This window comes from Merops nubicus, unplaced genomic scaffold (genome assembly GCF_000691845.1).
Source record: "Merops nubicus isolate BGI_N331 unplaced genomic scaffold, ASM69184v1 scaffold13396, whole genome shotgun sequence".
Taxonomy (NCBI): Eukaryota; Metazoa; Chordata; class Aves; order Coraciiformes; family Meropidae; genus Merops; species Merops nubicus.
This window is the reverse complement of record NW_008617010.1, coordinates 1-13,394: the sequence shown is the minus strand read 5'-3', so window position 1 is coordinate 13,394 and position 13,394 is coordinate 1. Positions and strand designations below refer to the sequence as shown.

Here is a 13,394-nt window from a genome sequence, read left to right as displayed (position 1 = left end):
TCAACCTCATGTGCTATACTGAGTTGTTTAGAAGGGTTACTATCAGTCAGTATTATTTCTTTTGTTTTGCAGCCTAAAGTGAAATACAAACAGCTAACAGGAAGATTTAGGTACTGACTTAATCTAGAAAACATCACAAAGTTAGAAGACTTTATTCTTCATAGAATTTTTAACGAAATATTTTTCTCTCAAATATTAAAGCAAGAAAAAGTATTTTCTTAAAGACGGTGAAAAATATTGAGATTTCTATTCTAAACAAATTTAGCTTGTAGCCACTTTGTAAATATGTACCAAATTAGAATTTCAAAGAAAAGAATATGATCTTAATACAGAGAACCACTTAAACTCCAGGGATTTTGTTGTTGTTGAAGTAATTGGATTTTTAGTGTGTGCGCTGTTGTTGTCTGGGCTTCATATGAACTGACAGAAGTTATATAGATTTAGTTTTTTAGCTCAAAAAGGAAAGTCAGGAGAGAAAACTGTGGATAACCTAAAACCTTTTACAGTTAATTTCATAGGTGTCATACAGTTAAGGCAAAATGAATGACATTTGGCACTGACACCTTACACTATTAATTTGCTTGCATTACAGTAAGAGAAGGTGATATGTTCCCATATGGATTTTGCATCTTAAAAGCTGTTTTATTTCATTTTCAGATCAATTAAGTAGTGCTTGTTTGTATACAAATGGCTCTAGTGTTTGCTCTAATAGTTACTAGACTCACAGTTTTCTTTAGAAATCTGTACTGTCCATGCTTCTGCGTAGAATGATCCTGTAGTACAAAAGTGCATTAAAAAAAGAGTTGTATTCATTTGGAACCATATGCTCATATGAAAATAACAATTTTTCTTCTTTTGTGGTACCTCTTGCATTTTTGAGTCTCTCTCTCTATTTACTGGTGATTGGGTCCTACATGGGGAAGCGGGAAGAATTTTACGTATCGCTCTGAGCTAAAGGCAGTTCTTTCATGGAAACAGGAACAGCATGTGGTGATTTGGACTCTGTTTTCTGATGATGCTTCCACTATCAAACAGGCATTTGGGTTTGGGTAATAGTTTTGTATTTCAAGCTCAAGAAGGCCATTTCAGTTTGAAGGAAAATGCAGCTGGTGCTCTAAAACTACCCATGCTATTTTGGAGTGCGCAATTTTATGTTTTTCTAATTCTCAAAAATAAATACATCTGCAAATTAAAAGATTAATAGTCAGTTGATGTAGCCAGGTTATATTTAGAATCTTTCTACTAATCTAGTCTAATTCACCTTGAACTGAAACACGTTCCATTCCAGCATACATGTCAGAAAAGGTTTCTTGAAAACATACTCAGTTATTGGTTGTTTTTGCTTTTAAATTCATCACAAACACTTGCAACCCATTCTTATTTTATTTGCTTGTACGGTTATTTTGAAGACATAACCTGTGTAGATGTCATTTATGGTTGGAGACACTAGTTAAGGCAACTTACAAATTCATGTTTGAGACAGTGTCAGAGATAGCTGGTTTTCAGTGGAAGTTATTTTAAACTTTCAAGCATTTTTCACAGCTTTATCATTAGGTAAACATACTCTGTAGTTCTTTTGCCACAGTGCTTCAAGGAAATGCCACTTTTGCAGGTGGTGGTTTTCATAAGGGTTGGCTATTGTAGCTGCTGCATGAGAGCACGAGCGAGAGGCTGGCTTTTCTGAGAGCACGGGGCAGCATCTGCATGCAAAAAGAGGCTGGCATATACCTCCTTTCTGCACTGTGCTGGCATACATAAAGCATGTATTGTTCCACCTCTTTCAGTAAGCTCTTTTCACTAAACTAACATCCCTGCCACTGAAGTAATGCGCGCTTCCCAGTACCTCTAGTGCTTGACCTGCATGTCCTATGTTCACAGTAATGCTTGCTGTGGAGAAAAAGTGTTCTTTTTGCCACCTTCTGCATGCTTATATACACTGTAGGTTTTGTGTGAAGTGGAGAAAGCACCAAAAGAGCTGAGAAAAGAGCTCATGAAACGCAAGAAAGAGGAGCTTGCACAAAGCCAGCATGCTCAGGTAACAACGGCAGCTTCAAGCTACTAAAATAGAAAGGCAGCAGTATTCACACAGCTTGATGATTTCACTTCTTGTTGTTGTTGAGTGAATATGGAACTTAACTCAAACTAACCCTACATACTGCCCTCTCTCTTCAAGTACTCCTCTATCACATCCCATAGAGTATACTGTGTAGAAATGCAGGAACAATGATTTCCAGGTCTGTGCTGTTAAGCCTAATATTTTGTATGCTATACCAAAAAAGAATGGTGTTTTTCTATGGCAAATTATTTACAGTGCTTTTATGAGAGGTAAGTATGCCACAGGTCTGTCAAGCTATCAGGGTTATAGCCAGAAGTAAGTTTTAAGCCATGTAAGCACAGAGGAAGAAAATTTCTATGATATGTAAGCATGAGGCACCTTGTTCATAGAAGCAGAACAGAGTAGGTAAAATGAAGTTACCTAAATGTCAAAGTGTAGGTGTACAGAAACTTTACAAGACACTTCTATTTCACACCTTCAGACTTGCTGCTTTTATATGAACTAGCTAGACAGGGGGCTAATATTTTAGAAAAATACTGGCTTTGTGTTTGCCACAGCTTGCACAGAGTTTGCACCACAGCAGAGTGGGTTTGGATTGAGTAACTTAAAGATTAAATGTTTATGTGAGTGACCTAGTAGAAAATAAGAGAAACTTTATTTGATTATGTGTTTAATTCAAGAGGAGATTTCCCAGGATAGGATGTGATTGAATTGTAGCACTCTTCCCACACCAAGGATGTGAGTCTCTGAACTTTGAAAGGAAACAAATTTTCATAGCATTTGTAGTGACTTAGTTTCCTTTGCTGGTTTCAGTTTGTTGAAGTAACAGAGATGAAAGAGACAATTTTGAAGGTTGAATAGCCTTACTTGGAATTCTAAGTACTAGATGAGGTGCAAGTGTTTAGTTTTAGAAAATACAGAACTTCAGTCAGTGACTACTTCTATATAATTAGTCTTGATATTTTAAATGTATATTACTAATGTACAGCAGATCTCATTTCTTCCTTTTTTTGAGAACAGAAATATATTGCATTATATTCTGACATAGGAAGTACATTGTGTCCCACAGGGCGTTGCTCAGGTTATGATTCAGTCTTTTCAGTTGTCTTCATGTACACTGTTCAACGCACAAATGCAGGATGTAAGTCTTAAAATGCAAAGCAACAAAAGTTTTATTTCCCTAATTTTCCAGATGTGTGTTTTCTCTTCTTTTGTTCATATGTGCTGATCATTGTCACTGCTGTCTCCAGTCTAGTTAGCACAAATTTATGTAACTATGTACTATTCATAGTAAAACCATCAAAATTGCAGTATTTAACAACTCTGGGCAAGACACTGAAGCTTCACACCAATGCAATCTCATGCTGTTCTCTGAAGTTTATCTGTTCAGCACATGTGAGAAACAGTGTGTGACTTCTATGCTGTGTGTGCAGTGAAACCATGTATTTTAAAGGCATCCAAGTTTATTTTATGATGCTTATGGGGCAAAACCAAGTGGTAATTTTACAAAAGGTGGACTGCCTTGCCTTATAACCATCCAATGTGTTCTTTAATAAAGTCTGTGACCTTTATTATGAGGGATACTTGAGTAGATGTGGGAAGTGGAAAGGCTGGTGTGTTTTCTGAGATTGCCTGGTTTATCTTACAGTGCTAGCAATTATAAAACTTGTTAAGATTTGCCATGTAGAGAGAACAGCAATGATATTTGAATGATTGAGTAAAGCTCAAGCATAATTGCTTTTTGATCATGACTAGACTAGAACACCTTTTCCCTCACTCCCTCCAAATAAAAAAATTCCTGGCAGATTAAACACCATGTTAATTAAGTGTCTGCACCCTCAGAATAATAAACTTGTCCTTTTCTTATCCTTCTCATCTAGAAAGGGAAACAGGATGGTGTTTTTCATCAGTCCAGATATTTGATTTAGTTTGTCTGACTTAATTTACACATGTGGCCTTCCAGTTCTTTTTGTACCCTCAGGTCTGTCACTGTGAGCCTCCTCCACCTGTTTTCTGTTACCTGTCTGAGGGTAACTCTGCTGTCCCCTGGGAGAGATGAAAGGCCTCATCTATTAATCACTCTCTGCGAAGATGAAAACCAGGATTCTCCTGGTCATAACAAAAAGTACTTCTAATGAACAGTTAATTCCATATGTTGCTGACAACTCTTTTAGCCAGTAGCATAGGTGCAGTAAAAAAAAAAAAAAAATATATATATAGCTTGGGAGCCCCTTCCACTGAACATCTGTAGCCCAGTCCTGTTTTCCTGCCTCATCCCATCTCCCTTCCAACAGACCATCTCTAACATTGCTTTGTAATGTGTCACAGCAATGCCCACCTTGGCTCTGACAGGACACTGCCACCATCCTTTCTTTTGTCCTTTATATCATGGTAGAAACATCTGCTTTAGTGTCTTGTTCTTAAAGCGTGTGTATGTGCATGCCTGCATGCTTGTAGATGCCTTTTTTTTTTTTATAGTTACAAAGAAGAAAGGCAACAGCATGGTCTTAGGGCATGGGAGGGGGGTTCTTACTGCTGCCTGCTTTTCATGGTGTGATTCAGCAGGGTGGGACACCCTGGGTAATGGGCAGATGATGCAGGTGATGTGGGGACTGTGTCAGGCAGATGGCAAATCACTTTGCAAGGAGCCAGCTCAGCTCTGGCATGACAGGCTTAAAGTCCTGCAGCATGTGGTTCCTGCAAGAGCCATTGAGTGTCTTCATAGCAGTCTTGCAGAACTCCCAACCTCAGTACCTTTGTGTTTGTGACAAGCTAAACTCCTTAAGGCTGGGACACAGATCTGAAACGCAACCATGTAAATAAATGGGCTTTAAGTAACCATGCACAGCAAACTAACCATACATACTCCTGTTTTCTTACATGCTTGAATAATTAACCCTTGAATGATGAGATCAACTTTATATTGAGTACTTGTCATTGCTAGATTTGAACCCGCAGCTTGTTTTGAGGAGAGACAAGAGATGGAATTTGCAAGTTGACGGGTAGTTTGTTGCCTTTGGTCTTATTTCTGAAGGTATTATTTAAACATTAAAAATACTCTCACCTACTCTCTACGTAGAAAATACAAGAGACACATAATTTTATAGCCAAGGCACATTAGCTCAAATTTTCATAGATGTATTTGTTTTCATATATAGCTAATGCTGAAAGAACTGGGAATTTAAAAAATTTAATGTGGTTAGAAGAACAGAATTTAATTTACTTCTCTTGGTTTTTACCAGGAGCAGGAATTTGTGCAGAAGCAGCAACAAGAACTGGATGCATCTCTAAAGAAAATTATTCAGCAGCAGAAGACAGAACTAGCCACTATTGAACGAGATTGCCTCAACAACAAACAGCAGCTCATGAGAGGTAACCAGCATCAGGCTCACTTTAAAAATAGATGTTTGTGCTGTGTTTTAACAAAATAATAGTCTGTCCTTAATTTATGAAATCAAATAACTTCATGACTAATCTAAAACTGTAATAAAAACATTTGCTATGGAGTAGCGTTGTTCTTACAGTGCCCTTGTAGGCCATGCTGGCAGCAGGTAGGTTAGAAAGTGTGGTATTGTGATTTCTGAAGCAGCATTCCTCTTATTTCCAGCTCGGGAAGCTGCAATCTGGGAGCTGGAAGAACGACATCTGCAAGAGAAGCACCAGCTCCTCAAACAGCAACTCAAAGATCAGTACTTCATGCAGAGACACCAGCTGCTTAAGAGGCATGAAAAAGTTAGTGTTGACTTTGGCACTTCCTTTTGACTATTATAATACCTGGGGGTTTTATCAGGTAGTCTTATGATCTCTACTGGTAGCTCTTTGCTTGCACAGGCAAGACCCACACAGGTATTTAAAATCTGTATATATTCTTTTGAAATAAAAAAATTCTTAATCATCTTACTTTAATAGCTTAGTATGTTGAAGTATAAGTGGTCATATTGTCCCTTTTGACTCTTAAAAAAACAAAACAAAACAAAACAAAACTTTTCCTGTTAAAAATACCAAATTCTGCTTATCCACGAAAACCAGTTTTTGGCTTGTGTTTAAATAAATCTATTCATTAGTAATTCATCCTGGAATTAAACGAGCAGAATGAACTGGATTATTTTTTGTGCTGACAACTGTCTCTTTATAGCTAAAATGTTTATTTGCCACAAGGCATTTTTGAAAATGTAAACCCAGTAGAGAGATCCTAGAGCATCTCCTTGGTGACTGGAGCGTGAGCAGCCTCCACTGAAGGCCTGTTCCTGTATGGTTTGGTTTATCCCCATAATGGCTGTTGCTTTCACCAGCTTTTGCTATAGACTGACCCTTCACAACTGCACTAGTGGAAGTTCAGTTTCACAAAGGTTTCTTCCTCTGAGTAAAATGGACTTTTTACAATGTGACCACTGGTAAAATATATGTGTATTGATATTCCTTAGAGCATTAGAGAATTTCATCTGGGCATGATCCAGAGCTGTCTGGAGTAAGTGGAAGACCTCCCTCTTCCCCACTGATATCACTAGGGCTGGGACTGGTTTCTGTGGGACTCCAGCAGCATGCTTACTGGTGCAGTGAATGCAGATATTCTAACCTAACAGTGACTGTAACATTGGCATGTGGCTGACATTCTAGGAGACAGAACAAATGCAGAGATACAATCAACGCCTGATCGAGGAGCTGAAGAACAAGCAAACTCAGGAAAGAGCAAGGCTGCCCAAAATCCAGCGCAGTGAGGCAAAGACTCGAATGGCAATGTTTAAGAAAAGTTTAAGAATCAATTCATTAGCCTCTCCAGATCAAGATCGTGAAAAAATCAAGCAGGTAATTAATTAAAACAATGTAAAAGCTTGATGTGATGTGAATGTGAGGGTGGGATGGAGTGCACTCTTGGGAAGTTCCCAGGTGGTACAAAACTGGGTGGAAGTGCTGGACGAGGTCAGAGGAAGTCATCCTTCCCCTCTGCAGTGCTGAGGCTCAGCTGGAGCTGTGTCCTAAGACAGATGTGGATTTACTGGAGTGAGTCCTGCAAAGGGCCTTGAAGATGTTTGAGGGACTGGTGGGTCTTGTTGTAGGAGGAGACGCTTGGGATACCTGGGGTGCTTCACCCCGCAGGAGAGAAGGCTTGGGAGGATCTCACCCATGTGTATAAGTACCCAACAGGAGGGAGGAAAGAAGGTGGAGATGCTCTTCTCTGGTGCCGAGTGGCAGTGGGCACAACTGAAATGCAGAAAATCCAACTTAAACATAAGAAAATGGTTTTTAGTGTGAGGATGATCAGACACTGGAACAGGTAGTCCAGAGAGTTTGTGGAGAGTCTCAGAACCCAAGTAAGCACCGTCCTGTGCAGCCAGCGTGCTGTAGATGACGTTGCTTCAAGCAGGGAGGATTGATCTTTGCAGGTCCCTTCCAACCTCAGCTACTCTGTGATTCTGTGAAATATTTAAGACTACTTGATTTTTCTGAGCTTTTGAACTAAACCTGTAGATATTCACACATTCTTGAAAAGGGAATGTTGTGAGGAGGTTTAGAAGTTTGCTTTCTCCTGACGCACACAAGTCCCAAATGTTGTCTTCATTTTGTGAGCCCTGGAAGGATGAGAAGCCTGGGAAGTGCAGCCTCCTGGAGCTGGGCAGCACCAGCCTTCACCAACACCTGCTGCAACGCTGCTGTGTCGCTTAGCTTAAGAGGGGGACAGTGTTAGGAAGTGAAATGTGCTTTGTTTTTAGGAAAAATCAGGGTGCAGAGAAATGGAGTGATAGACAAAGCTTCAAGAGCATTCCCTTGTAGGAATTTTTAAAAGGAAAGACGAAAGAAAATACAGTTGTTGTTTAAATATTTTAAATTTTTTTTTTTCAGTTATGCTCTGAAGTTAAAAGTTATGTATTCGTTCTGTTATATGGTTTTCTGAGTCATGTATCCAGTTGTTTCTAGAGGTACAACATAAACCATCTTCTTATTTTTAATTTTAGTTTGCTATTCAAGAAGAAAAGAGGCAGAAGAATGAGAGACTGGCTCAGCATCAGAAACATGAAAACCAAATGCGGGACCTTCAGTTGCAGTGTGAAGCAAACATCAGAGAACTGCATCAGTTACAGGTTAAAAACAGATGATATTAAGTGACCATTCAGTGCAAAGACTCTGGTTAATAACAGATGCAGGCAAAACAGAAGCATCTTTTCCTTCATTTTTACTGGTTGCTGCAGGGGTTTTGTCAACTTTGCTTTCAAAGGCCTGCAGCATACTACGTAACCAGAGTCATATACTTACATCAGTTAATGAGAAATCATTTTAAATGCAAGAAGAGCATGAATCAGGAGCAGGTGATCACTTCTAGACTATCTATCAAGTTGCCAGTGCTATTTTCTGTAGGCAGCATTTCCTCTTAACCTGACTTTGCTGAAATGCCATTAATCAGAACAGAGGTAGGCAGCACCAGGAATTAGCCACAAGGTGTTTGGAGCAGTACCTGGAGCTGAGGGGGGTTTTTGCAATGTGCAGGCTGCCATTTGTTCTTGAGCTTCTGGAAAGGTACTTGGAAGGCATTCCCTTCTTGTGATAAGGAACTCCAGTGTGCCTCTTTTAGTGTGCATTTTATAGAAGTTGTAGCTGTATACCAGAGGCCGGATCTCCTTTTCTGTTCAATCAGCTTTTCCCTGTTTCAGGGACACAAGGCAGTTTTAAAGCATTACATGATTACCTGCTGCTAACCTTTGCATAGAGAAATCTTCCAACAACCAGTGAAGCCAGTTCTAGTCTATTCACTTTCTCACATCCTGCGAAAACAGTCCCTGACTATGCCACTAATATGCCTCAGTAAATCCCCAAGTACTGTGGGAGTCTTGTGAGAATTTCAGCTCAAGTAAAATCGAGCAGATTAGGGCTGCGCTGAGCTTCACTGAGGAAAATTGGCCTCTAGCTGCACTCAGGTCTAGCCAAGTGCTTGTTGCTTTTGCTCCTGTGTTTTTGTGCTCTGCGTTAGACCCAGCTGGGACTGGAACCCTAGAAACAAGAGCATGAGGCTTAGAGACTGCCACTGCCAACTTCTCTTAAAAATCAAAGATTTGATGTACCCAAATACTTTTTTTTTTTTTTCTTACTGTGTTTCAAAAGCTCTCTGAAAGTTAGGCAGATGCATCTGTACCTTACTGAGAGGAATGTGAAGCTGCTGTGTGGTTTGATTATCCCTTTCTATAGAGTGATTCTGAGGCTGCTTCTGCAAGCGCTTCCCTCTCTAAGACCCGTTTGTTACTCTCAGCTACTTGGCACCAAGAGTTGAACTGTTTCCAAACAATGGCCTCCCTTTTAATGTCATTGATTTTAATAAATGATACAAACTGTCTTTAGAAAGCAAAGCAGAAATGCTGTATGACCTTGAAAAGCACTATTAATTTGAGTAACGCTGTCAGCTGCTGCCTTAATAGACTCAACAGTGTATTTGGATTTGCAAGTATTTCTTATCTCAGTTGGGTCTGAGGGAAAGATCAGCTTTTGATAATGCAGCCTCGTAACATACTTTTGTCTTGTAATTATTCACGTCACTATTTACAGGCAATAAGCTAATTAAAAAGAATTAGGACAACATATGTCGCTGTACAAATGTTGAGTTGCCTAATCTGAATTAGTTTTATATAAGGATTATCTTTATCTTGTTTTAAGAATGAAAAATGCCATCTACTGGTTGAGCACGAGACTCAGAAGTTGAAGGAGCTGGATGAAGAGCACAGCCAAGAACTGAAGGAATGGAGAGAGAAACTGAGACCGAGAAAAAAGGTAAATCAGGACAGTTTGTAAATCAGAAAATAATCAGGAGTTGGATCTAGCCAATACAGACAATACAAAAAGTTTTGCAGAGGAGGAGAATCGAGCTACCATACAAAACTGCTGTAGCTCACTGAGTAATAAAAGATGTCTAAAAATGTGCAGGAACTGAGCTAAGGGCACGGGCAGCAAAAAAGACTTGCGTGTTGTCAGCCTCTTACTGTTCCCTCTGGCAGCACGTGGCTGCATATTTGCATTTAAACCTTGTCAGCTGGAGGTAAATCTGGCTTTAGGGGTATATTTCAGAAGCTAGTAGGTCACTATACAAAAATTGAGTGCTAAACAACAGAGGGTGGGGGAGATTGGTTTTGGTGTTTTGTAGTTTATTTTAAAATGTGCAGTACTACCCTTTTCACACAGTTCAGAGAGGATCTTACAGGCAGATGATGTTCTTAGCTTGCTGTGTCTCGGCTGTCTTGCATTTTCATAACTGCTTGGTGTGGGGGTTTTTGTGTGACCATAGATTGTATCAGACAATGTCACCAGTAGAACACCTTTCTTGTAATCCTATGACAATTGGATTTTGGTTTTAGACGCTGGAAGAAGAATTTGCCAGAAAACTGCAGGAGCAGGAAGTTTTCTTTAAAATGACTGGAGAATCTGAATGCCTTAACCCTTCAACACAAAGCCGGATTTCCAAATTCTATCCGATCCCCAGCCTTCACTCCACTGGCTCCTAACTCTGGGAACTGCTGCAGGTTTTTTCATATTTGGAATTCTCCAGCCTCACTGTCTAACCTGACTTAATCTGTGGTGTACATCAAAGGACCTAGCGCTTTTTGTTTTCAGTGGAGACAATCAGTGTCGTGATCAGTTTCTTCGCTTCTCTGAAAGGAAGAGAAGAAAAAAGATCTTGGTGTATAATGGTAATATGATGTCCTTCAGATGTTTCAAGAGAAAGTGGGGTTTTTATCTCAACCTCAAAAAGTAGGTAATCTGTTGTTTTGACTTTAATCCTAAAATATTAATTATGCTCTTTCTGATCATAAAAAAAATGGTTTCTCATGTGAACATTTTAACGGTGTAACATCAGTTCAGCTACTGTGTTTTTCAGTGTCTGATTTCTCCACGAGAGAATTCCACAACTGAAACTGCCGTTGAGCAGTGTCTTCATGGCAAGGACTGAAACTAATTACTCAGAACATGCCAATAAGCAGAAAAATAAACCCTTATGTTTAAACACAATTGGTAAAAGCAAAAGCCTTTGTGACTTCGTTAAAAAGAAACCTCTGGCATAAATTAAACTGAGCTGATCTCCATGACACACTTTGTCCATTAGTTCCACAATGAAATGGGGTGCTAGTTTAATTAATACAGTGCCTGAAACACTTAGATATGCTAATCCTGGCCACAGGACAGTCTTCTGTCATTTGGAAAAAAAAAAAAATCCAACAAAAAACTCCTTAGCATTGTTGTTACTGTACAAACCAGAAGATTTCTTGCTGCTACTGCCATTTTGTTGTAAATCCTCACCCTAAAATATTTTGCACTAAAATATGTAAAGGTGAAAGAAATGCTAACTTTAAAATGCACAGTTTATTATTTTCCTTAGCTTTTACAGGTCATTAGTTCTACCAATTGAAAAACTGTAGAATGTATTTTTTGGAAAGCGATGTGCAAAGCGCGCGTGGTTTCCCCAAGAACCTGGAATGGGTAGAGCCATTTTCTGTTCTTACCAAAGCCTGTTCTTCTAAACTCCATCAGAAGCGTGGAGGTGGATGCTCATATTTATAAATAACCATGGCTAAAGTCCGATTTGATTAGAAGTGTTAGACTTGACTTTTTTTTACTTGCAGTCATTTTATTTTATAGAAAGTTTTAAGTTAAATATATAGACAAACTACTTTACGAAGCTGGGTTTTTTGCTTTTGTGTTGCCACGTACTAACATAGGCAGTTTTTCTTTTTCAGTTTTGTAGGTGTACAATAAGTTATTTACCTGACTGATCTGCAGTGGAAAAATTCTGAAATGTTTCTCCTCTAGCTGGTGGGGGAATACAGCTGTGTCAGGTCACTTTGCTGCACTCCTTTGGGTCGTTAGAGTTGGAGTCATATCAAGACAGTATTATAAGCTGGACTTTGGTATGCTGGAATTCCATTTGTGCAGTAGTATTTGCTTTGTGTCCTTGGAGGCCTGACTCTCTGGTCTCTGAGCAGCAAGGGTGGTTCTGTGTCGGTGGCGTGCATCAGCCGTGCGGGAGGTGCCCGCCACACGCGCTCCTGTCACGGAGCGAGCGCCTGAATGCCATGGACGGGGACCAGGGGTGGCTGAAATCTCGGCTGCTGGACCCATACCTTCTCACTGAAGACACAGGAAAAAAAATAATTGGCAAATGCATGTTTTAATTTAAATTCTGTAACTTTTTGATAGCATAATTACTTTAATAGCTACCCTTAATTTCTGGCATTTTATTATATAAATGTGTCTTGCATACTGGTGTAAATTCACATACCGTATTTCTAGAATGTTATCTGTTGCTGAATGCAAAGTTCTTTAAATTGTTTATTTGGTAGGGTGAAGTGTCTTTCAAGGCCTTTTACTTTTGAAGCTCTGCCATCATAAATTGATGTTACTAAAATAACATTAAATACTCTTCATCTCTGTATGTCACAGTATTTGCTTGCAAGTTCGTATGAAGTAGCTCACTGCTTTACTCGGGGAGTAGACAGGGCAGGCAGATCTCCCCTTCTGCATTCCCCTTCCATGTTAAATCCTCAGAGGGAAATGTTAACCTTTGTCTCACAGTTCTGGCATTTTCCATGATGACTTGCTAATACATATTGGCATTCTGTTCGCACTGTCTAAATGTTTTAATTTTTTTATCTGAAGATCCTTTCCACACAAGCTCCTGCCCTGTGATCTCATTGTAAACTGTAGAAATAAGTAACTGAGTTCTGAGATGAAGGGAAGGATGGAAAGTGGCGATGAAAGCCTTAGCAGGGGCCTGGTCAGGTCTCCAGGTGCAGAGCACTGTTAAGCAGTTGCAGCTTTGTGAACGGGGCTGAAAATTATTTTCACATTTGGTATTGTGTTTTTCTGGGATATAACAGGAACTGGCATGAGTACTTACATATTTAGACTGATAAAATTAGGTTTAAATATTTGAAGAACATGAAAGAAGTGTACAGTATTATACTGATGTTAGGAAATTCTGTTCAAATTATTTCAGTCTCACATAGGCCTGGAAAAGATCTCCTGAGATACAAAATCAATCTCTCTAGTATCAGATGTCACCTCCTTGTAAAAAATGTTACCAACTCTAAGGTAGTTGGATGTATTTTTCTTAGCCCAAAAAAATGTAATTTCATACAGAGCATTTGGCAGATCTCATTTTCCCCCACACACCCTTCAAAAGACAATCACAAATCAGTATTTGCTCAGCTTTGTTTTATACTACGTCCTAAATTATGTCCGCAGGAACACGAGCGACGGCAGTCACATGGGTGACCAGCAGTGCCGTATGTACTGCTGTATACTCTGCATTTACAGCCGCTTCCCACGAGGGCCTCTGCTGCCCGCCCCACGGGCTCCCCCC

At 39.5% G+C, this 13,394-nt stretch overlaps 1 protein-coding gene across 1 annotated transcript in view; it reads left to right on the top strand.

Annotated features, from left to right (window-relative positions):
• SLK (STE20-like kinase) overlaps positions 1 to 10,539 on the top strand; it is a 45,225-nt gene extending 34,686 nt beyond the window's left edge. The window contains exons 13-19 of the mRNA XM_008943007.1: positions 1,943 to 2,035; positions 5,299 to 5,428; positions 5,664 to 5,788; positions 6,674 to 6,862; positions 8,011 to 8,136; positions 9,698 to 9,811; positions 10,393 to 10,539. Coding sequence (XP_008941255.1) covers positions 1,943 to 2,035; positions 5,299 to 5,428; positions 5,664 to 5,788; positions 6,674 to 6,862; positions 8,011 to 8,136; positions 9,698 to 9,811; positions 10,393 to 10,539 — 924 coding nt within the window. The remainder of the gene's footprint in view (positions 1 to 1,942; positions 2,036 to 5,298; positions 5,429 to 5,663; positions 5,789 to 6,673; positions 6,863 to 8,010; positions 8,137 to 9,697; positions 9,812 to 10,392) is intronic.
• The last annotated feature ends 2,855 nt before the right edge of the window (positions 10,540 to 13,394 follow it).